We start from the raw sequence: 25,265 nt of genomic DNA, 5'->3' as shown, positions 1-25,265 counted from the left end.
ACCTGCCCTTCTCGCAATACACACTGGCACTTTTCTCAAAGTGTTTTTTCTGCAAAGCTAAAGCCTTTTAACAAAGAGATAAACATCGGTGAATTGTGGATAAAGTGAATCTTAATCTGAATCGCCTGTCCGTAGCGTTCGGCGTGTGACCTGTAGTATTGCGTACAGTGCTGATTGTGTTGTGTTATATGCATATTTTGCAGCAAGGGCCAAGTACGCAGTGAAACGCTAGTCACAACAGTGATCTCTTCCTTCTCTTGTGCGTAATTGTGTGTGTGTGCGCGCTTTGAAGAAGCAACATAAAAAAAACCTACGAAGAAGGTGGCCCCATCGTGTGTGATAACAGATTTCGTGAACTCCACGTAATTCCGTTCTAATAAGTACGCGTACAAGCTACCGTATTCATTTCGCCTTAAAACGGTACATCCTTCCTCATCGGTCGTGTCGTGGTAAAGTTTGTTCTACGTCAAGGAAGAAAAATGTCGTACGCTTACTTGTTCAAATACATCATCATAGGAGACACAGGTAATTGCGAACGGCACGGCCACATCAAAGCTGAGAAATTTTCAGGTTTTTCTACGCCCAGCGAAACATACGGTTGATTCTTCATCCGCACCCACAAAAAGGACCTGCAGGGCTCGTTTTTGGGTGTGATTTAATTTGCACATTGCGTAGGCGCTGCTGCTGTGTGTGTCGGATGTAACACCAACACAACCGTGTACAAACCACCCCAGCTGGGTGGCGGAGTATTAAGGGCTCGGGAAGGAAGCCGAACGAAAGCACAACAAAAAAGGGGATAATGAAAAGGATGATTAAGCACGGTTTTGCTTAAGGGAGGAAATAGGGGCTCAAACCCGCATCTTCTTCCAACACTGGATGGAAGTGTGTGAAATGCCCAACCACAGTCGGTGACACCAACTCAAACGCGCGCCGTCTGCCAACAGCGGCAGCAAAGAACAAAATCGATAATTTTTCGTCATCAACCTGCCCTTTCTTATCGCTCCCCGCGCGTAAGAGCACAAGGGAAGGATATGGTAGAAACTATGCTCGACTGGTGTATGCCTCGAAACGAGCTGTCGTAGTCATCGTCAACCCAAACCTACCAAACATCGAACCATATGGAAGAGCTTTTCTCGGTGAAGCAGATCGAGTTACCTTTGCCTTGTGCTGCCATTCACGTTCGATTGCACCCGAGAATGGGTGGCAATTCTCGATAGGGGGATGAATATGGGATGGAAAAAATTATCACAGCTTCAGGAAGAAAAATATTTATAATTTGTTAAGCGTCAACTATACCATGCCACCACTACTACTACTGTTGCTCGCGTAAAACCGGGTCATGCGGACACTAATAGCAGGCGGGGAAGAATGCGTGTTTACCCGCGTGTTCTTTGTTCACTGTTGGGCACTCCATCCACATCCGTGTCTCTAGGTCACACACCAGTGTGGTTTCACTAGCAATGGAGCAATGGAGGCACAGAAAATAATAACTCACGAACAACAGATTAGTTCGTCAATTGTTGTCCCTGAGGCCAGAAATCAGAAACTTTCTAAGCTATCGAACGGTATTGCTCGTACCCAAGCAAGCCCATGATGGGATTGATGCGCAATAGTGAGCATTCAGGTACAGGTATGAATCAAGTAGACGACGGTGTTTCCGTCGTTGCTTGCTGCTATATGGCCGCAATGACCCTTAATCCGGACGTGGAAATTATATTAGCCTCTGCAGTTGCTTTGGTACGTTGAAGAAGAAAGTAAAAATCGACAGTACGGTACACTAGGTAGGTTAAATAGGGAGGGATCCGAACAAGTGCAGGGTTTTCCTATTTATTTGTTAATATAAAAAAGGTTTTATGGCGGTTCAATGGTAGTGGCGATAGCGACGGTTGCTCTACACATAGCATGACCGGGGTTCAAATCTCATTCGGACCGCTCCCCTGTAGTGAGGAAGTTGCACTGATGATTCAACTGTTTTCAATTGAGACTGCTGCAAAGACTGCGTTATAAATATATCGCTGATGATATAATTACCCAGAATGATACCTAATTTATACACCGTAACGATGAAAAAGAATTGGTAATTGCTAACTAGACTTGTTAACACCATACCCTCATTTTCAGCCCTTCCTTTGAGGGAATTAGTCCGAATTCCAAATAAGCATGTCAAGGGCAGTCCCCGTTGGTATAAGTCTCGTTAACAAATTTAAATAGTTTATCGCCAAAAAGGAATAAGTAATATTAAATTCATGTAAATATTAGTTACCAGTACTTACCCATAGTTAACCGACAGTCTGTATACCCTCAGTCATACTTTTAAAAATCATTGTACGCCATGTAATAGAACTTTATCGATGACCAGCATGGCCCATCCTCAGTAGAGTGTACAAGTGAAAATCTTCTAAATTGTGCATCAAGCGCTATCTAATTCGAAAACCCCTGCAAACGTACCAACCGCAGAAAGCGAATTGCGCGACGAGCAGCTACCAAGCCCGTAAGCTGTTATTATGATAGGAAGGGATGAAACAACTCCGTCCTCAATAGTTTAATGTTGCCTTTGTTTGTTTATATTTGCCGGAAGCGGTATGAATCATTGCGGGTAGAGGGATGTGTCGTACAAACTGCTGCAGAAATGCAATTGCACACTGCGCTTCGCTTGTGGTCATCCAATGGCTCGCCCGTATGCTTCCGAAGTAAAAATTATACAAATTGAACGAAAGAAAAAAAGAGAAACTATGAATCATCGAGTGAGTCATGTTAGGGAGAGGAAAGTACAATCGAGGAGAAAATGTGTTGTTTTATTAATAATCTTGTTCGCTAGTTCATTGAACCATACTTTGAAAGCAATCGTTTATATTGTTTTTGCTAGTAATTTTTTTTTTAAATAATGTATCATTTTTTCCACTTTATTCTATTTTTTGTTAAATTTTCTTCTGCTTCAGGTGTGGGCAAGTCTTGCCTTTTGCTGCAGTTTACCGACAAACGCTTCCAGCCGGTGCACGATTTGACGATCGGTGTCGAGTTTGGGGCCCGCATGATCACCATCGATGGCAAGCAAATCAAGCTACAGATCTGGGATACGGCCGGCCAGGAAGCGTTCCGGTCGATCACACGTTCGTACTACCGTGGCGCCGCTGGAGCACTGCTCGTGTATGACATTACGCGTCGCGAAACGTTCAACCACCTGACGACCTGGCTAGAGGACGCTCGGCAACACTCGAACTCGAACATGGTGATCATGCTGATCGGCAATAAGAGGTATATTAATTTAAATATTAAAATTAATATTAATTTTTTTAAAAACTCGAGTAAACGAATTGGAGAGAAGCTAACTGTGTTTTGCTTTTTTTTCTGCAGTGATCTTGACTCACGCCGTGAGGTAAAGAAGGAGGAAGGTGAAGCGTTCGCACGCGAACACGGACTGGTGTTTATGGAAACGTCCGCCCGTACAGCGGCCAACGTGGAGGAAGCGTTCATCAACACGGCAAAGGAAATCTACGAGAAGATCCAGGAGGGTGTCTTCGATATCAACAATGAGGTACGCCGAACCAGGCCCAAAGTGATGTGTGTCATGAGCGCTTTTATTAATGCGTGTTCACAATTTCAGGCTAACGGCATCAAGATTGGCCAGCAGCACTCCCCGACGAGCCCGTCGCTCGGCAGCGGCAACAGCCCGGGTGGACCGGCTAGCAGTGGTTGCTGCTAAGCGTCGTGCCGCCAGCCACCGACAATTATAATGTGTAATGCCGTACCCGACGAAGGTCCACCGCTGGGCCGAAGCTGGGATGAGATAAAGTAAATTTGGGGTTTAACAACTGGATTGGAACAATGGGGGATAAGGCGGGGTTTGCGTATTTTAGCGTTCCTTCGATCGTGTCTTTACCATGCGGAGTCGCTAGCATGCGTCACAAGAAGCCATAAGGGCACGATCCTCGAATGCTCGGAAACGCAACAAAAGGCGATCAAACAGAAAAAAAAGATTTGTTGAACAGTTGGGGCTGCATTTTGTTTCCCTCCACAGAGTAGCATGAAAAAAAGAAGAAAAAAGAATAGCAAACAAAGTGAATAATATGCGTCTTGCGTTGTACGATAAAGTACATCAGAAGAAAGAAGGATAAGAGAAAGAGAGAGAAAAAAACAACAATTCAAAAAAGTCGTTAAAGTGGAGAAGACTGTGCAGCATAGTATAGAAAGCAGGCAACAGAAAACACTAAAACCTAATCTAAACCAAAACCAATTCCAATCTTGTGATCGGGAATATGTGTGTAAGTGTACGTGTGAAAAGTAACCAAGAAAAGAAAAGCGAACGAAGAAAAATGTGCGAAAAAGAACAATAAAAAGGAGATAAAAGACAAAACCAAAAGACAAACCATACGGGCAGAGAAATACTGAACAATGATTGCTAGATTCTCCAGCTGAGAACGAAAAAGGCAATACACACACACACACAGGCACGCTACAGAGCAAAAGGAACGGGAACCGGGACGGACAGAGGAAGATGATCGCCTGAGGCGCCCTATACTAAAGCATGCAGTGGAACCGAAGAACGCGGTGTACTATTTGGGGGTGGATGGCGGCTGTAAACTAATAACGTAAATATTTTTACTCTCTTGTCAAACACACACACACACCCACACATTGCAACACATTTTTCGAAAAGCGGTTTTAGAATGGGCCGTTGAAAAAACCTCCGGATAGGGGGGAAAAGACGCTTCGTTTTTTCTTCGTTTTTGCCGTTACAGAGAGAGCCTTGAGAGAGAAAGAGAGGTAGTCGTTCTTGGATCCTTGGTTTAATTTTACCCTTAAGTGGATTAGTCACACAAGTCTTGGGTATGGGAAGATCCGGTTTGGATTGAGGATTCTATACCCAAGGATCGCCATAGCTACCATCTCGGCTGTTAGGATCCACCTCTCGGAGAACACGCATCCACCGCATAATATTGTACTGGCTTCAACTGGCTTTAGCTAATCGATAAGCTCCACTGCGTTTACGCTCGTGTTTGTTTAGATTCACGTTCTCCTGTTGGTTTCTTTCTCCTATGTCGGCTTGCTTGCTCTTGCTATGCTGCAATCTCCCCGAATGCCGAATGCGAAAATCGACTTGATTATTTTTTGTTTTTGTTTTGCTATATTTGCCGCATGTGAAATATCGTACTGATTATAGTATGAATCTAAGTATGTAATATTTAGTATCACAGTCCTTTTTTTCAAATTCCTTATCTTTAAAAACCAACCCAGTTTGTCTGTTGCGTTTTTGTGGCCACAATTAATCCCGCTTGATCGAAGATCTTCCCGTACAATCTCATAGTGTTACCTTGTTAGCGAGAAATATTATACAAAACACCCTTCCTGGGAAACCTTGCACATTTAATTAAATATGAATAATAATCTGGAAGACTAATAATTACTAGAGCACCTAGTTTCATTTCAAAATTTTACCACCAAAAGCTCACTACTATCTACTTATTGTGCAATCCCTAATTCATATTAATGTTATAAGTTAGTCAATTTAATTTATAAACTCAAACATTGTCTTCTCTTTTCCCATTTCCCCATTTCATCGCCGTGGCTAATTTGGCGTTCCCAAGCGCTTCTTAAGCCACCGTTAAAATATCTTCTCAATAATCCCTTCTTCGATTGCCTATTAATAATACAAGCTGAATACAAGAAATTAGATTTAAACTTTCAGCAAATAAGTAACGGATTGGTAACGAACAAACTATTTGAACTGGTAAATTGGCACACACCAAAATACAAACACTCACACACACACACACACGTATGGCTAATTGTAATCGAACGAGTGATGGGTCATATAAGGTCACGAATGTCTACAGGGCATCTCGTTCCGCTGCAAAAAGGGCGGAATGAGACCAACTGGCAGCAATGTGGTATAGATAAAAAGTACAGAAATAAATAAATAATAATAAAAACAAAGTAACAAACAACAACAAAACGGACAACAGAACTGAAAACATCTGTATAATTCCAGTTAAACTGTGTTGGGTGGCACAGCTGACTGTATTGTGTTGTGTTATTGTGGTGAATGTGTGATCTATAAACAATACAAATTCGACCACATTGATATACTGTTGATATATTTTCGTATTGTAAATGACAATATCACAATATGTTCTCAACCTCGGGATCCTGTTACGTTTGGCTACTTTCGTACGACATTAGTTAACGAGGTCGATTTATTCTGTGATTTTATACAATAATTTCAGGAACATTTTCCGAAAAGAATGCAACACACGTGTTCAAGCGAACGGATCAGACTCGTCAGTAATTTATTACTTACTTTCTTATCCTGCGGGAAAACTGCCTTCCTTGACCTGCGGTCTGCAGCAGAAGTACTTGATCCTAATTCTTCTGGTGAAGGCATAAACATAATCACTCTATACGCATTTAGGTCTATCTCGCTTTCTCTATCCATGGGGATGGCCTCAAAAGACTGTACTGGTTGATACGTTCGTGTGTAAAACGATTCCTTCATTTTTATTTCACAGACAAAGTTGCTTCTGAGCATGTTTTTCTCGAACACCACGGCTATGGAAGCTGAATGCCTATCGTCCTAGCGCAGACCATCGATGGTATCCTGACATTATGATATGCTGCATTATTGAGGTAAGTTTCGTTACAGTTTCCCAACCACCACGAGATATAGTTCACAAACTAAGAGATAAATTCACTACAAATCTAAGTATTAATATATGAATACCAAGAGTCTAATAGACACTACTAGAGGAGTCGATATTGATTGTAAAGGAACCTATGCGAACCACATGGCAAACGTTGCAAGCTCCAATCACAGGGTCCTTCGTTATCTCCTAAAACACTGAGACGCCATGTGAGTAAATCTGTACTTCTACATGCTCAATTGGCTACTCGAAGAGAAGTTAATAACGTTTAACCGTGATTTGAAGGAGTTCGATGATCAACTAAACCGAGTAGACGCGCCGTGCGACCTTCACCGTCTGCCGAGATCCAGAAGACTTCGAGAACGCACGAAATGTGAGATGTATCGCACATTGATTCGCCCGGTGGTTCTATATGGCCACAAGTCTTGGACCATACGAGCGGAGAATGCAAACGCTCTTGGCGTGTTTGAGCGTCGCACCCTCCGGACCATCTTTGGCGATGTGTTCGAGCATGGAGTGTGGAGGAGAAGCATGAACCACGAGCTTGCTGAGCTATACGGAGAACCGGACATCCTGACGGTGGCAAAGACCGGCAGGATACGATGGTTGGGGCATGTTATGAGGATGCCGGACTCATGCTACACCAAGAAAGTATTCGTCAACGACCCCCAGTTCGGCACGAGGCGTCGAGGAGCACAGCGAGTTTGTTGGCTGGATCAGGTGAAGGGTCCCTGTCGGAAGGACCTGTCGGAGATCGGGTGCCTACATTAATGGGAAGCTGCAGCCAGGGATCGAGTTTCCTGGAGATCTATTGTTGACCAGGCCATGTCACGACGACGTGCTCTTTAAACGAGCAGGCCAACATGATGATGATGATGAAGCCGAGCAGGGCAAACTTTTGAAACGAACTGACAAACTAATCACCTAAACAAAAAAAAGCTGATCGATTGGAGAGATTTTATTCTACCTAAATATAAAACACATCTTACAAGTAAGTACAAACATTAGAAACCGAAAACGTGCCATCGTGCTATACGTACCACGCGCCACAAATAATTTTTCTAGTTGCAATTTATATTTTGTTGCTTCTAAATAATTTCTAAAATACAGTAAAACGAACAAAACGTGTATATATATATAGAGAGAGAGAAGGAGAACATTACAAAACACAAAAAAATCAATTGATAAAAAATTGATCTACACAAGTACAATCACAAGAGCCCTGTTTGCTTTTTTAAGTGTGTCTACTTATAGTAACTTACTCTGGGACAGCCTAAAAAGTGTATAGGTCACCAACACGTACCGGCGCCTGTCGGTTTCCGCACCCTACATACAGATGATTTTGAAAATCTTCCTCTTCTTTATCTAACGAACGATGATGGTCCCAGGAGATTTGGGAGAGGGAGGGTGCAGAAGGTAGAGAGGGGAGTGTTGTTGGTTTTCCTCGCTAGCTTAAAGTGCCACTAAATAACATTGAGGACATTGGGTCACGGATGCTCCTCTCATTTCTTTTGCCTAGTTTTAACCTATATATTTCCCCTAAGGTGCATAAAGCGCGCGAAAGCTTCTCTTGACTACTGTCTATTTGTTACCTACTTTTAGAACGCCTAATAAATTTTATCATCTTTTTTTGTTTTAGTTTAGTTTACTTCTCTCAAATATTGGAACACGAGGGTGTCTTAAGTTTCATGCATTTAACTACTTTTTTTCTAGGCATAATTTACTGCTTCATTTTGTTTAATAAGGCATTCGATTGACGTTCGTTGTTGTACGGAGCTTTTGTTCTGGTGTTTTGTATTTTTTGGTTGCATTTCACTTCCTTTAGCAACGTTCAAATGTAAAACCAAAATTAAAAAAAAGCGAAAACTTTTACACCACTGATTGCCAAGTACATGTTATGAGGTAGTCCTTTCATTTGCTTCGCTTTTCGCCTCCAGAAGGATAATAAGAAAAAAAAGAGATGAAATTGGAAATTCCTAACCATGCACATGAAGGCGTGAACTTTTCGCTTTTCGCACTGAGAACGAACACTCGTTTCAAATTATAAGTACAAAAGGCACCAACACAGTTGCCGTCCGGTAACAGCCGTTGACACGCTCGCTTAGGCCGTAACCGTGGAGCTGAGAGCTTCACTTTCCTTCTCACCGTCGTCCGTCTCGTCCTCATTGTCCGGCGTTGGTTTTAGCGAACCGATCGCCCAAGCGCACACACCCGACAGGAAGATAAAGAACCCGGCGGCGTAGAATGAATCATCCCACCGGTTGGTCACATCGTACAGGAAGCCGGCAATCGGTGGACCGACCAGACTGCCGATACCCTGCACCAACAGCACCAAACCGTACGCAACGGTAAAATCATCCAAGCTAACTAACCGCACCATGATGATGGGCGTGAAGGAGAACGTGCTGGCAAAGGTGAAGCCAAAGATGATGCACAGGACAACCATTGCCGGGTAGCTGGAGATGGCCCAAGGCATGACAAAGATCGAGGCACCACACACTGGTGAAAGAAAAAAGCAATCAGAATATTAAAAATGGGAAAATTCTTAGCAAGAATGGCTCTAAATCCCAACCATCTTATACTTACATGCGAGGCAGACGGCATACGTTTTGGACACATCCACCCATGGTCGATCACCGAGCCAGCCGAGTCCGACCATACCGATCGTGTTGGTAATGCCGATCACAGAGATAAGGTTCGCACCATCCTGCTCGCTGAACTTGTAGTTCAGCACATACTCGGGGATATAGAAATAGGGAATGATGTACCTGTAAAGTAAAAAGAAAAAGTATGGTAAATTAAATTATCGAGTCTCGTGAGAAAAATAAAATCATAAAAATCTAAACGGTTACTTACCAGACGAACAGAAGCAGCGTTGAGATGGCGAGCATACCGAACCGGAACTCGAAGAAGAGCGAAAAATCGAAGATCGATTTCAGCGTATCGATGAAGCTACCGTACCATGGCTAAACAAGGCAGGAAAATGAGAATGTATGCAATTAATTAATCATGACACAGAGTGAAGGAATGAAGTGAAGGAAAAAGCTACTAAAGCTAATAATTAACTAATAAGAAAACATATAAGACGATTTAAAACAAAAGAAAATTTAACAAAACCAGGAAAAAATACGAAAACAAATAAAAACTAACATAAAAAAATGAGAATGTATGCAATTAATTAATCATGACACAGAGTGAAGGAATGAAGTGAAGGAAAAAACTAATAAAGCTAATAATTAACTAATAAGAAAACATATAAGACGATTTAAAACAAAAGAAGATTTAACAAAACCAGGAAAAATACAAAAACAAATAAAAAGTAATAAAAACTAACATAAGTGACCTCCAAACTCAAATTAAGATAAATTTGAAAAACTGGAAAACGAAACAATCCAACAAAAATGTTTAGTTTGCAAAACATTTTGTTTTGAATTTGTTTAATAGCTTTTTAAAATAGTTGAATTTTCAGACAAAATTCAAACATCAAAATAAGACAAAACATAGTTTAACACAAAGAAAAAATATAAACAAAAAAGTTAAAAACAGGAAATAAATAACAAACTGAAGTACGGTTTTAATAGAGCAAAAGAAATACTTCAATACACTAGAACATAAGCATAAAACAACAAAAAATATACCTGATAATGGATTAAGATAATTTTTTTAATCTGAGCTTTATTATAGTTATTTTCATAGAGGCATATAAAATAAAATTTGGGGAAAAAATAACAAAAAAAAATCAATTTAGGTTCCAAAGTAGCGAAAACAAGCAAACAATCTATCCATAAAACAGTGTAAAAATCGACTGAAGCACGATCAAGCTTAACCAATTAGCAAGCTCCTTCATACCAGATGGAGACGCATGGTTGCCGACACTAAAACACGTGTCTGCAGTGCTTCACCAAACAGATCACCGTAAAACAAATTTTGGAATTCATCATTCAAGCAACTTAAAAGCGTTATGCACGAGCTGCACCCCCAAACTTGTTCTCCTTGTAAGCTGATGATGATTTTTAATTAGCGCTGTATTAGAACACTTCTTGCAGTAGACCGACTAAAGCCAATTACATCAATCTCACCACCAAAAACCAAAATCCCACCCAATATTCTACAACTCACGAGTCTAATCACCCCCGTAACTTACCTCATCCTGTTCCTTCGCGATCGTTGTCATCGAGTTGCGAGAAATGTTTGGGCACGAGGACGCCTTCAACCGGTACCGATGGGTGTTCAGCAGCGCGCCACGATAATGAATCGAGTTCCGGTGCAGGCGCATATCTTTGTAAAAGTTCGAGTAGCGCATCGAATGCTGGCGTCCTAGTGAATGTTGCTTCTTGAGCCCACCACCACGCGGTGCGACCGATCGTTGGTGCAACAGTTTCGTCTGCTTCGGCACTACCAGCGTAACGTTAGTGTCCACGTTCGGGTTGAAGATTTCGTTCTCGTACACCACATCGAGCGAATTGCCCCGGAAGCTGCGACATTTCTCCGCCCGACTACCATCACCACTATTGGGCGCACCTTCGCTGTTCGGGACGGGAACGACAAGCGATCCAGCGAGCGCAAGTTCATCTAGAGACCACGTACTTCCACCCGCCTTTACGTGCAGTTCTTGCTGTCGTTTTACGCTCAGATAACCATCCTCCAGTGAGGCTACGCTTAAGGTTTTCAAAGAAGCACGAATTCCAAGGCTAATGCCATCCGGATGCTCCTGCTGATGATCGTCATCGTCCTCGTCGGAAAGCTTCTCGTACGAGTTGAGTGTTTCCGTGCTGGCTAGCCGTGCCTTCGCCTGTACCAGTCGACCGCTGCGCTTGAACGCTTCCTTCGTAAGCACATTGTGACGCAGCGAGCGATTGCTGGCGTGCAGATTGCCCGTACCACGCGCACCCTGCTGTTCCTGCTCGCTAAAGAACGTAGGCAGCGCAACCTCACTCTGGTACCGCTTGTTAATGGCGGAATCATCCGGTGGGATGACCTGATTCGCTTCCGTATTGACATTCGTCACGAGCGTGTCCAGCACGTGCTCCTTCGGGATGCCCGTCTCGATGAGCTTCTTGATCTCGTCCAGGTAAACACTCGAGTTGGAGAACGTCTGGATGCTTTGGGCCCGACTCTCCAGCTTGCTTTCCTCGATCATCCACTCGGGATCACGCATCAGCGCACCCATGGCGACCATATTGAAGAGCGTTCCGGCAAGGATAAGTGTCGCGCCACGCCATCCGAAGTTGTTGATCAACCACTGGCAGAGTGGTGCGTACACAAACGTACCGATACCGGTACCGGATGCACCGATACCCGTCGCGAAGGTACGCTTCTTGTCGAACCAGAACGCCACACAGACGACAACAGTAACGTAACCAAAACCGAGCCCTACGCCGGACAGTATACCGAACGTGAAGTAAAGCTGTTCAACCGACTGGCAGAAGGAAGCCAGCACAAATCCCATTCCACCGATAAATCCGCCAAGCATGGTCATTTTCCGGCAACCGTACCGATCCACCAGATTGGACATGATCGGTCCCGAGAGCAGTGGCACAGCAATGAAGAGCGATCCGATCCAAGCCGTCTTGGATTTGGATTCGCCAAAGTAATCGAGCAGCTCGGTGTAGATCAATCCGAAGGAAAACGACACACCGTCCATGATCAGCGAGATCATAAACGACGAGAACACGATCACCCACCCATAGCCACCGTCAGGGATTTTGGGCGGTTTCTTCTTTTCCGGTTCGTGGTACGATGACAGTATCGAATCCGCTTCCGACTGTTCCGAAATCAAGCGCGTACGGCGACCACCATCTTTGCCATCCTCACCACCGTCAGCACTCGCAGCACCAACACCGGGCACCTTTAACTGTGCCATGCTTAAGTTCTTGCCATAGTTGCCACGTCCGGGTGACGCGGGTGGCCCAAGATCCGTGTCCAGCACTGTGCTAAACGTCACCTCGTTCGTGTTGAGCAGGTTCGTCTTGATCGCTTCAAGCTCATCGCGCCCGATTCGTACCGTTGTACGCCCGGGCGAATGGCGGCTGTTGTTGTTCCTACGATCTTCCAGCTCCTCCGCCAAAGGTTTCACACGCTCCGGTGTGATCGATTTTTCCGACGGATCGGTAACGCGTATTTCGAGCACCATGGTTTTCGGCGCAGTGAGCGTTGTTGTTTAAAAAAAAAATGGCTGACAACGTCGAATGTTCCGATGTGACGGCTGTGATGCTATTGCACGGCGTCTACTAACACAATCACCACCGAAAACCGTTAAGCAGCTGTCCACCCCGAGGAAGAAAGGCAGGTCAAGGTGTCGTTCAGCGACGAGCGTAACTGACGCCGCGAACTGACGCTGATGGTGGCGTCGCTGACGATCGAGCGGATGTTACTAGGGATGATCTTTTTGCCACGGGCACAACCAGCACGACGGAAGCGATGATCGTTCACAATGAGGGTGGTAGTGTTTGTACTACTACGTGTACTACTACTACTACTTAAGCTGGCGGCGATGCTGGTGGTGCTGTTGGGCGTTATTGTCCTACAGGGATCGGGTCTTCCTGTCGATCTAAGCCGAGGATCTCTGGGCATATACCGGAGACAGTGGTGGGTGGCAGATTCGGTGGTCGCGTTTTCCCGAATATTATGCATAAGTGTTGCTAGCAGTGCGTTAACCTGGCCGCTCCTAGCGTTTCTCGTTCCACCCCGTGCCGGGTGCGTTCTCATCAAGCCGGACAGAGTGACAAAAATTTGCACGACCGTTGTACACGCTTTTTGTTTTTGTGCCAGACGGACACAGATCGTTCGCTATCTACCCTTGGTTCTGGGTTTCTTCGATCGGGTCTCTGCGATCACACTCACAGAAGATGCACGTCGTATCGTGTCAGGCTTCTGCTACGTAGTCTGCAAAACCGGACCACATTTTGCAACGGAAGGTGTGTGACTTAGGGGAAGTCTTTCCGGCACAACGCTACCGTGACTGAATGTCAAGGTGATGGAACGGTCGGAACACAGAGAGAGAGAGCGCGTTGCTGGCTTTTAAAAGTTTATTTCTACCACAGAGAACGTCTCGAGCACGTCTTCTTTTTGTTCACCTACTACGGAGACACTAAAACACACTTGCTGTAACCAAGACGGACACAAACTGTCTTGAGTAATAAGATTGGTACTGCTGATGCTGTTGCTGCTTTTTTCGCCAAATCTACATATGCGCGCGAACACTACTAGAAAGGTAGAAGTATCGGACAACCACCAAGCGCACGTGAACGATGCAAAACAGGGACCACCGGTCAAACGGAACGTGTTTGTTGTTGTACACCGGGCTGGTTGCTGCTGCGTGGTAATGGCAATATCTGAAAGTATAAATATAGCAACAAGCAGATGGATCAGACGATGATGATGCTTTAATGAAGTAGGGAAAAAGGCAAACCATTGGAGGAGGAGGATCTTCCCCCAATCATGCACAAGCGCGCACACGCACATACACTAAGTAATAGCACTTAAGTAACCTTCGGAAGGTTGAGAAATCGGGGAAGACATGGAATGATATATGGCATCGTGCTCGTACGAAGATATGACATCCTAACAAAGTTTTGTTTGATGTGACTGGGAAGCTAACCTTCACCTTGATCCTGTTAGGGAACTGGGAAAAGAAGTTATTCCATTTTGCAATTAATTTCCCAATTTCCCGGTAGCACAAACAACATTTCAACGCATTACATAAACCTCGTCACGAACGTCATAACTGTCTCCGTTGGCGGTTCGCTAATCCCGTCAAGCAATGGCTATTTGCCAGGTCCAATAATCTATCTCCGGGATAGATTAAAAATATACGATCGTTTCATAGTGATTAACCAAAGAAGAACATACACATACAGACAAAAAAAAACGGATCCAACAAAACAATCTTTACCAACCAGTAATACTTGGTTCCGGCCGGTCTCGGCCCACTGTAGCTGACGTCTTTAAATGCCCAAGGACATCGGTATGGGATTTTGTTTTTAAGTGGTCGTAGGTCGTAGACCGTTCGAGCTACTAGTCGAAGGAGAAGCTGGAAGGGTGAAATCGACCCGCGCTCGGCTGGCGTCATCCGGACGAGACGAGAGTAGTGAAAATGGATGTAAAATTTGGGACAGATGTCACTGGAAGACATGGCAATCGATCCAGCTGTTTGTGTGTTTGTGTACTTGAGTCTGTCTATTTTAAAATAGACTAGTCATCAGGATGCCTGTTTTGCAGATAGTCGCTAGAATAAGGATAGCGTACCTTCACTTGGACTTTGTAAGTTAAAGCACGCAACAACCTTCACAAACTAATGAACCATTTCATCATAAAATAGATGGATCATCTAATACGAGCCCGCTAAATCCCTTTCACCCATGAGAACTTACGCGGCATACACCTTCTTATCGCGGCGGAAGATTACCCATCAGGGGAAGCGAATCAACACAATCTACCTAATCCGTTTTTGTGGTAATTTACTCCAGCAGTAGCAGAAGAAAAAGAAAACGCCACACCACCCAACCTAACCGGTAAATAAAGGATAAGATAACACGCGGTTGCAACGAAACGTGTCGAAAATTCCTCCTCTGCAAGCACAGGTGAGTACGAGACTTGATTCCCGGCAAATGGGATTGTCTTATCGGTTCATCCTTCGCTGCGGTAGATACCCCCGCGAAAGGATGATAAACAATGGGCTTCGGAGTGGGGAAAGATAATAAAAATGCGATGCTAGGTTCAGGGACGTTTTCCGGAACTAAAGCACTAATCTTTACCATTGGTCACCGTGTAATCAGAAGGGAATAAGATTTTTCACGCAAACTGAGCTTCGAAACCACTTACACTTACTCACCATCGACCAGCTTTAAGGATTCCTAGTGCAGCCTTACCGTAGCTTGATGCCTGGCGCGCAACAACAATCCACACAACCGTACCGATTTTCGCTCTACATCGTACCGCGCACAGAATACAACTGAGCACGGGCTCGGTCCCGGTGTGCCGTGGGAGATTCGATGAAGCTTTCCCGGTCCCATTTCCAGCCCACTTTTACCACCCTGTTTGCGGCGGTACTAGCCGCGGTACGCTTATCACCCATCGTAATATGTACCGCCGTTCCTTCACCCACAAAGAGACCCCGCGGCGGCGGTGCAACTTGGTACCGGGTCCAACGAAAGCACCGATGTGGACATTGTTCGCGCCAAACTCTCCGCTACTTCCTCTCTTTTCGGCTGTGTGAGGAAGCTGTGACGCTGACGCGACTTATCAGCGACCGATTTCATCGCAGTCAGGTCGCCCGACGACGATCAAGCAACTGCCAAATTGTCAATGAAAGTGTCATTAGGAATTAGCGATGAGTAGGGGCATAAAAAAAATCCTGATGCTAACGCCCTATCAAGTTCCATTTTTAAAAAACCAGGCTAGAAACAGCCAGCTGTGTGCATGGTGAGTCAAGCTGGGGACATACATAAACACAGCCAGCAACCAAAACAAATGTCTGCTCTTGCCTTAGGGGTATTTCCAACTATTTACTCTGCAATTCAGCTTTCATCTGACGTTAGTTTACGTTCTTCAAATCCTTGCTTCAACAAGCAAACGTGCGCAACAGCTTCGTAAACTGCAATAGAATAACGTCCATGTTCATAGTTCGAGGTCAGATGTTGTAGCCAATTGGGCGTATAAATTGCCCGTGCGACTTTTATCACCATGCAACGTTGAATACCTTCGTGTCACGCGTCTGTGTTCCGCGGGGTGCCCATTGACTGTGCGAGAAGAGCAAGAGGGGTGACCGTGGTGATGCAATGTAGAATGCACTTTTATCGCTCCATATCCGTACGAGGCGATGTATCGTTGCAGTTTTGCCTTATCGCGATGCATTTTACCGTGCACCAATGTAGCGTTTTTGTTTCATTGCGTTCGGCAAATGATACAGCAAAGCAAACAAAAGATTACACTAGCAAATTGTCCCCATTTGCAAATCGCCCCTGATAAGTATCGAGTGGGGGTTTTCGTTGGCTTTGATGCTTACTGCTTTACGACAAAGCCTTTGCTCGCTTAGAAAATGCTATGCAAGCTAAAAAACCACCACTAAAAAAAAACTTGATTTTTTATTAAAAAAATTCTTGCAATTTATCTAAATGGGCAATCTCTAGAATCGATGGCAATGCAGAAAATAAGATAATAGTGATTCGGATCCAAATTTCTCGAGGATTAACATCCATCAATATTCTTAACGCTTTTACAAAAAAAAATTACAAATTTGTGGCATTTAAAATGTAAAGCCACTTAAACGGTGAAACAGAAAGATAAAACAAGAACAAAATAATAATATGCAAAATAGTAATAGAGTAGGTAAGGAATAATAAGCAATAACATGAGCCCCAAATTGAAGACAACAAACAACTGCCCAAATGGTTCAAATGATACACAAAACAAATGAAAAAATGTAGGTTGAGGTGTGTTATTTTCAAATTATTTAAAATGCGTAACTATTTAAATGCTCAAAAACACAAAATAAATAACACTTTGCCAATTTTACTACAAATGAAAATAAAGTAAAAAGTAGCCAAAGACAAATAATTCAATTGTTTCACAAAACAAATTAAGAAAAATAACATCAATTATATTATTTTTAAATTATTTAAAATAAGCAATTATTTAAATGCGTTAAAATACTAAATAAACAGTACTGAGCAATTGTAACAAAAATTAAAATGTTATTTCAAGTAGTTTTATTAACAAATGACAATTATTTGCAATTCTCAAAGGATCAAATCAAATCAAATAAAAAAATCAAAAGAATCAAAGGACGAAAAGAAGCAAATTATAGATGTTAAAAATTACTACAAAGTTATTTAAATGCTCAAAAAATCACTTTTAACTCGACAACTTTACGAAAAAATATCGGTTTTTGTATAATTATTTCAATATCAACGATGAATTTAAAAACATTTGAAGTAAAATTGAAGAAAATCAGAGGCTCAAGTTCAATTGAAAAATATTATACAAGGTAAAGCAATTGAGTTTTGACTAGCAGCACACAGCTTTAAACGTGTCACACACGATTTCTAGTCGGCGGAGTATATTTTTAGATGCAAAGAATATTTTTAATGAGAGCATTTAATTTAATTTCCTGTTGGAGTCTTAATAAATCGGGTCGATAAAATTAATTTCTCACAATCAAATATCTATTGTTCAACCATAGAACCAACGGAAAATTGGAAAGTTCATTAAAATAAAAGCTTAAAACTGTATAAATTATTACGAAATTTTCGATAAAAAAAAATAATATAAATTTATACACATCCCAGCAGTTTAAATCAAATAATAAAATGAGATAAAATAAAGTAAATATCGTAAAGATGATAAAAAAGTAAGGAAATACCTCACGATTTTAGAAAATCAAGGACATAATACGGAGGTGTCTAGAAATGCTCTACCAAAATAAAACAAAGACATGTAAACAAAGGCATCTTCATTCCCACAATGAATAGCCTTACACGTTAGCAACTGTAGCAAAAACAATTCATAAGATAAAAACAAAACATCGACACCTAATCTTATGCAAGGCTCGCTCTCTCCATACCATGAACGTACATCAATTTAAATAAATTCATACCGAATGACCGAATGACTAGCACAACCATCCACAGTAGTATCAAGCTCATCAGAAGGCGCATGTCGCCATGCACACCATTGCGTTCAATTTTAGTTTACGCCGGTTCGCTCCAGTTCTACCGATTGGGATCCATGGGGTAAATGTGCCCTGCACGAAGACGCCACAACGCAAACCACCACCGTATCAATGCGAGACTTCTTGCGGGCGTCGGTCGCGCATGGACGCACACACTTCTGTTTTCATCCCGCAGGATTGATTTGTCCGCCGACCGGAGTTTGGCGAATGATCGTTTGTGCCAATGCTCTTTCTTTTTTCGCTGTTGTGCATACATTTCACAATTTCTTTCTATTTCTAGCCACAAACGTACTGACGCACATGTCTTCGGTTTGGGGCAGGGTCCATCGTTCAAAATCTGGCGCCCGTGAAAGTAATGCGCATTTCGTTTAGAGAACCACTCGCTTAGAGGAGAATGATGCTTTGCGGAAGGTCACTTATTGCAAATGGGTGTATAATATGGGTGTTGGTGTAGTATTGTGGCGCCAGAACACAATTGAGCGGAAATTGGTACCAAATTGAGTAGTGCATGCAGTTGCAATTCCTGACATGCACATGCCGCTGCAATTTGTGCGCGTGCATTTGAATTGTCAGCCTGCACGCGGAACAATCTATTCCTAGAAGAAAGACCAGCACGTATATAATCACCGTTCATGGCGGGTATTTTTTGCGACCAACGCAATATTAGTCGTCCAGTCAAGATAGATCTTAGTGCCAATGGTGTATACTTAAACATTTGCAGCTAAATGCCAATTGAGTGTTAATATAGTTTAAGTATCTTGCGATCGTTAAAGATGGAGTAGGATGCGTTCTTCATCGCATCACCATATTCATGTGTGTATTTGGATTCGATGTTGTGCATGATGTTTATTTGAAATTAGTCGAACAAAATGATTCACCTTCATATCACTAAAACACGATCGTTCATTCGTTCTTTGACGGTTGGTTTTTAATTCTTCCCATTAAAGCGCTGAGTCATAGAACAAGATGTGATTTAAAAATACCACACGGAGACAGCAAACAAACTTCAAACTAACGTTGTTGAAGTATTTGAAGTCTATAAATTTTCAAGCATGAAACAAGCGTGATGGCTGCCTGTTACTTGTACGTTCCACAGCTCAATAGCGGAGCAGGTCAAACCATTCAACGGATAAAGGGCCAATTATAAAGTAATAGCTAGGGAAGTTAGGCGTTTTCTTATCTCTTGAATGAGCATGTGTCATAAATTAAGAGTACGGATTGACAAGCTAAAACACCAATGGCCTTCATTGATTACAAGGCCTTTGCGAACGTATAGTTCAAAGGACAGTACCGAAAAATGTTATTTACGATCACCTATTATCGCGTGAAATTTATTCCAAAAAATATGTGGTATCTTGCACCAGCAGGACAGTATATCGTATTCTGTCCGTACCATCTAGACATCCACAACTATCCAGTAAAAATAAAGTCAAGAGAAGTAGAAGACTCTTTCAATTAAAATGGAGAATATAAGTACACATTTTACAAGAATATTTGCAGAACAAAAATGATCCTTCATTAGTCCTGTGTAAGTATGAGGAAGTAAAACAATGATGATGTAACTGCTCTAGATGAGGACAGACCTTCACAGACTTTACAGACTTTAAGGTTCGTTAACGACAAGGTCGTTTAAGCGATAAATCTGTGTGTCTAACCTACGATTGATGTAGTAAACGAAGATTCTTGTAGAGAGAGACCCTAACAGAACGAAGGCCCATGGACACAGCGGTATCAATTGCCGATTGTATCTACTGTTACGCTCGTCACTGTCAGGACTTCTCATCCAAATAAACCACGAAAACTTACAGCAATCAATCAAACAAACTTAAATCAAATCAAACTTACAAGCAATCATGAATAAAAAAAAACACGAAAACTGTAAAGCTTCTATCAAAAGGTGAAATATGGCGCTGAAGGCCTAGGATATACCAGGTGACATGGAGTCTGGAATAAAAGAGTTTGTCACGGTTTAATGTAGTGCAAGAAAAATTAAATAAGTCAGTTTATCTAATTGTTTTCTACGTCACGTTCGCTAAAAAGGACATTCTAAATCAAAACTTGGGAAGTAAACCGATTCAAATAATACATCCCCGCCAGCAGTAAAACTATTCCTCATGTCGTGTTCATAATTCTTCGTGTGTTCCAAGTACGATCCACCCTCTATCAGGAGTCCGTACTTCATGACCGTTCCATTTCCAGCCAGTTCATCCAATTAACGACGTCCACCACACACACCAGCTTAACCAAGCAACGTTACATAAAAAAGGTCATGCCAAAGAACACTGCCACACAACACGTGCGTCCAAAAACTGTGCCAGAAGGCAGGGAGCAGTCCCAGACGGGCCACAAAAGACAGCTCCAGAAATTACATCACCCAAAGAATTGCGTGTCCTTCGTATTACTATCGTTTCCATTTGCTTGCTACACGAGTAGTGCAACATTATGCTAATTCGTAATGCACCTGTACCTAAAATGGTTGGATATTATGCACTCCGGAATTGGAGACTTCCTTATGTTTGCCACTTTAGCCCCACACCCAACAGGAAATCTATGAGCCATGAATATTACTATAACCCTGAATGGAGATTTTTCTAATTTTCCTACAAGAAACTGGGTTACCTGTCAAACAGTACGGCACTGCCTCAATCATGCCCAACGGGGTTAAACGTTGCGTTTCGCACGCTGGTGCCATTTGTGGGCTTTGCCAGCTTGATGAAGGAGTTATGGGGCTAGATTGTTGTGGCACGCCACTTCAAACCACGCAGTACGAGTTAATTGCAAAGGCTCGAAGGGATTTCAAAGGTCAGCAATGGGCCGGGCTCGAGCTCGAATGCAGTTATATTGCTGAGCGATATGCGCTTAGCTGGGAAAGTTACTGTCATAAACGCAAGCTGATGCGATAAGCTTATCTGGTGACGCAAGTTACGAGGAGGTGTATCTGCGAATGTGATCAAAAGAGGGAAATTCTCGCCATTTTTTGCACAACCAGCGTCTAGACGGTGCTGAAGAATTGCGAAGAAAGTAAATGGATCAAGGATCCATGATTCAGTAGTGTACGAACTTTGCATAATTATATTTAAATCAATCAATCTACAATTACACATGTCAAACAAGTTCCGGCGTTAGCTCTTTGTTTAGCAAATCCATCACGTGCATCAACGTTTCCACCGCGAAAGTTATACAACACTGCCCTGGCTCATTAACGGCACCGGCGCCGGCATTGATTCTAATCGCATGTTTCGGGAAGTAACAAAAAAACCCACGAGCCGGACATTCGTTTAAATTATTGCACCCATTTATCTCCTCGCTATCTGCTAGCTTATATCATCGCAATTTGCTACTACTACGCATTACTCTCTTAACCTTCTACACTGCTAGGTCATCGTCATAAATCGACCCTCCGGGTTTGGGCAGGTTTGCGATTTTTTTTTTTCTGTGTTCCTAGGTATGTTGTGTTTGGTGCACCATTAAGAAGAAGAACATTCTCAATTGGGATTGTGTTTGCTGTACAGCATAGTAGATTTATTATCAATATTCTTCCGTACCACCGTAACGTACCCCGAGCCACATTTACGACGCACGGCGGTATCAGCAGCATGTTTCAAACGCTTAGCCGCAACGACCTCGACAGTACCATCAAAATGATGATGACCCGCGTGTGAGAATGGTGCCGGAATCGAACGGACAGATAATGGGACCGAGTGGTATAAAAAAGTACAAAAGTTTATACAGACAACAAAAAAAAATCACGCAAATTAGAAAAGGTCCCACAATGATAGAGTAAAACGATAAGACTGACGACTCGATCGGGCTGACTGACCGTCGACAGCAGCGTGATCGGTTGGGACTGTTCTTTATCTGGTAAGCCACGTGCGTGCAGCTGATAAACTGAGCGGATGAGGTATCATCTAATTAGTCAGCGGACATTGCATAGGAAGGGAGGAATGATTTGTTTGTTATCTTTGGTCAGGTTTACTGACAGACATTTCATTGCACCTTCGATGAGTAAGAGTATAAGAAACTATATGGAGAAGGTTATCTAAGAAAGATGGTAATACTTTCTAGTAAATTCTATATTTACTTACTCATAATACGTCCAGTCAAAATTCCAATTCTTAAGCTTCAAGAATTGATCAAATGTCCTCATATTTGAGGGTCTAATCTAATGAACATAGGATACTTCAAAATTATTTACAAAACATAGAAAGAACTGATATGATAGCATATGAAAGCATAATATAATAAGCACGCTCTGCATATGACAAAAATCCAGAGATACTATACAGCCAGGATTTTTGGATAATCGGATCGACTCGACGGTTCTGCTTTCCGCGTTCAACCTTTACGTTCCGACGAGAACTCTTCGAACTTGCAGATTACTTGACGTTGAGGAATGTTAATGTGTTGTTGATGTTAATGGGTCGTGACTTTAATTTTGTGTCTGTGCGACCACGAGATCAACTTCATACGCGCAGAATTTTTCAATAGTATCCGCCCAGTGAGTCCATGTACTCGTAAAGAACTTTATTATGGCTTTTTTTATGTTCTAAAATTCTTCTTCTTCTTCTTGACTTAACGACCTTCTAGGTCACAACGGTGATTTTTTTAAATGATAACTGACTAGACCTGCTGATATCACGTAGTTGGATAATCAGTGCTCACTACGGGAGAACGACCCGGATTTAACACTAGAACCGCCTATGGGAAATTTTTGTCACATAGGCCGGCTTGCTTGGTCGCTGTGTATGCTCTCCCAACACCCGTGCACCCGTGAAACTGTGTCTTTATACTACTCGATCAAGTACGGAGTTGATATAGTTGACCAAATGTGTAGAAAGTACTCCGTGAAAAGAAGGTGCCCTGTTTATTCAAATTTTAATAGTCTCGAATTGGCGGGAATCAATGTTTGGGCCTTGTACAAAGAACTAACAAAAGAAAAGACATTTAGACGCGATTTTCTTTTTTCAAGAGCGCCAACGCCTACTTGCCTAAGTCAGGTGCTGGAGTTTCTCGTCGGCACTGCCAGGTTCAAATGTCTTGTCACGAGAGCAAATGTGCTAACGAATGCTTCACAGGCAATAGACCAGTATATAAAAAATGTACTAAAAGTGTTTAGTAGGTATGCGTTTCATGTGAGCCAGGTTATGATAAAGCAATGTCATATTTTGAATCCTAAAGATGTGTTATAGATGCTTGAAATAATTAATTTAGGCGTTCCTTAGCAGCTTTATCCTCTTCTTTTGGCAATATAAAGCTGTATTGACATCAAATTTTTGTAATGTATCTAAAGGAAGTCACAGGCGCCCGCGTAGACCCAAACAACTTAGAACAAAAGACTTGTTTTATTATCATAAAAACCCTACTTATCACATGATTGTTTAAATAATTTATAACTCTAAGCCTAGATTAACTGTCGTTCATCCCTGTAAGGAATAATTATAAGCCTTTATCACTAAAAGCTCTGTAATTTTATATCATTGTAAAGAAAACTGGCCTAGATATCCTTGGTTGGGCAGTTGAAACGTTCAAACGATTACCTCAATTCTATTTTTTAATTATTGATTGAGTTGCTAACAAAGCTTTATTATAACCATTAACGATGTTTATACATTGTTTTACCACAAGAAACCATTAGATAATAATAAACATGTAAAAATATGTTTACATAACGTATCGGACAAAATTATCCCATATGGCGGTTCTAGTAAAGTTGAGAAGCCCGGCGGTTCTAGTGTTAAATCCCTGTCCTGCCGGTGCCACTGTCATATCAACCACCCCTTGTCGCCTTGTTCTGAAATTAAGATATGTTTAAGATGCTTTAACAGGGCCAACGCCATGTGATCCGTTGAATTTATAAAGATATTACCAAATCGACAAATAACCTGGGTAAAACTATGGAACGATTCGTGAAATTCTCTTATCCCTTTGATGCCAATTGGGACCAAAGTCTGCCTTTTCCGCCATCTTGTGCTGGACAAATTTTGAGGTCCATATTCTATAAGTCAATTCAGATCTTGGCATATGCTGATGGCATAGACATTGAGGCTCTCTTGCGTAGCAAAAGCTTGCTAAAGAAACGAGCAAGTCGACACCAGAGGATAAAACCTTAACCAGGCGCTGACTTAAACCGGAGATCATGTCTAGAGATAGACGATCGCATCCTTCAAGTGCTCCAAAATGTTACCTAGCTAGGGTGAAAAGTCAGCTCCAACATTAACATAAATGATACGGCATGAGTGCATGGGTATATACCGGCTGTCAAACGGTCTAAGGAAACAATTATCCAGTCAAAACTTCTCTACAGCCCTCAAGTACGCCTCAGTGGATCATAATACCCAACATTTTGACCCTTTGGCACCCTATGACAAGCACGATAAGCTGTAAAATGTTTGAACGTTTGGCTGTTCATGTCATAAAATCTGATCTTTTCTGCTTATTCGATTACAGTACGTACGGTTCCGCAGGTGTTCTCTTAAGACGAAACCCTATTAATCCACCTATGTTAAATAAAAAAATCCCTACCAAAACTTGCCCTAGCGCTAAGCGCCACCCGTTTCTTGAGAACTGGTTTCTTCTTTTCTTTAACTTGAATCGCATACACCATAAACCATTCCGACCAAGCGGCCGAAACTTCGCGATTTCGATCGATAAATTAAACGGCGACGATCGAGCAACAACAAAAAATTCGCACAACGTCTATTCCTTAGGCGTGCGAACAAGCGTTCCAACGATGCCCACAAATCTAAAAACTACAAATCGTCCGTCGTACCTCCAACGAGCGCGTGCCTATTGCATCAGTTGCGAAAAAAAAGCCAAAACCACAAAGCATTATGATACCCTCGCGGATGGTTAGCGAAACGTGCAACAAAAAACCGGCTGCCAAAAGTAAAGCTCCAAAAAAGTTCACGTTCCAAAGCTACCCAACGTGTGGGCTTAGAATGTGAGTTCTGTGTGTT

General features: G+C 42.4%; 3 protein-coding genes across 3 annotated transcripts in view; 2 read left to right on the top strand and 1 right to left on the bottom strand.

Moving 5' to 3' along the window:
• LOC126562617 (peroxisomal targeting signal 2 receptor) overlaps window positions 1-25,265 on the top strand; it is a 491,929-nt gene that overhangs the window by 44,892 nt on the left and 421,772 nt on the right. The window lies entirely within an intron of this gene.
• Window positions 449-3,786, top strand: LOC126562992 (ras-related protein Rab-2A). Its single transcript, XM_050219598.1, has 4 exons — window positions 449-525; window positions 2,940-3,255; window positions 3,355-3,535; window positions 3,605-3,786. Exons 1-4 carry the CDS (start codon window positions 480-482, stop codon window positions 3,701-3,703), a joined length of 642 nt encoding a protein of 213 aa, XP_050075555.1. The 5' UTR covers window positions 449-479; the 3' UTR covers window positions 3,704-3,786.
• On the bottom strand, window positions 8,739-12,771 carry LOC126561592 (uncharacterized). The gene is made up of 4 exons (XM_050217836.1): window positions 10,783-12,771; window positions 9,495-9,604; window positions 9,225-9,406; window positions 8,739-9,137 (listed from the first exon to the last, which is right to left on the bottom strand). Exons 1-4 carry the CDS (start codon window positions 12,769-12,771, stop codon window positions 8,740-8,742), a joined length of 2,679 nt encoding a protein of 892 aa, XP_050073793.1. The 3' UTR covers window position 8,739.

This window comes from Anopheles maculipalpis, chromosome 3RL (assembly GCF_943734695.1).
Source record: "Anopheles maculipalpis chromosome 3RL, idAnoMacuDA_375_x, whole genome shotgun sequence".
Lineage (NCBI taxonomy): Eukaryota > Metazoa > Arthropoda > Insecta > Diptera > Culicidae > Anopheles > Anopheles maculipalpis.
This window is presented reverse-complemented; position numbering and strand designations above follow the sequence as displayed.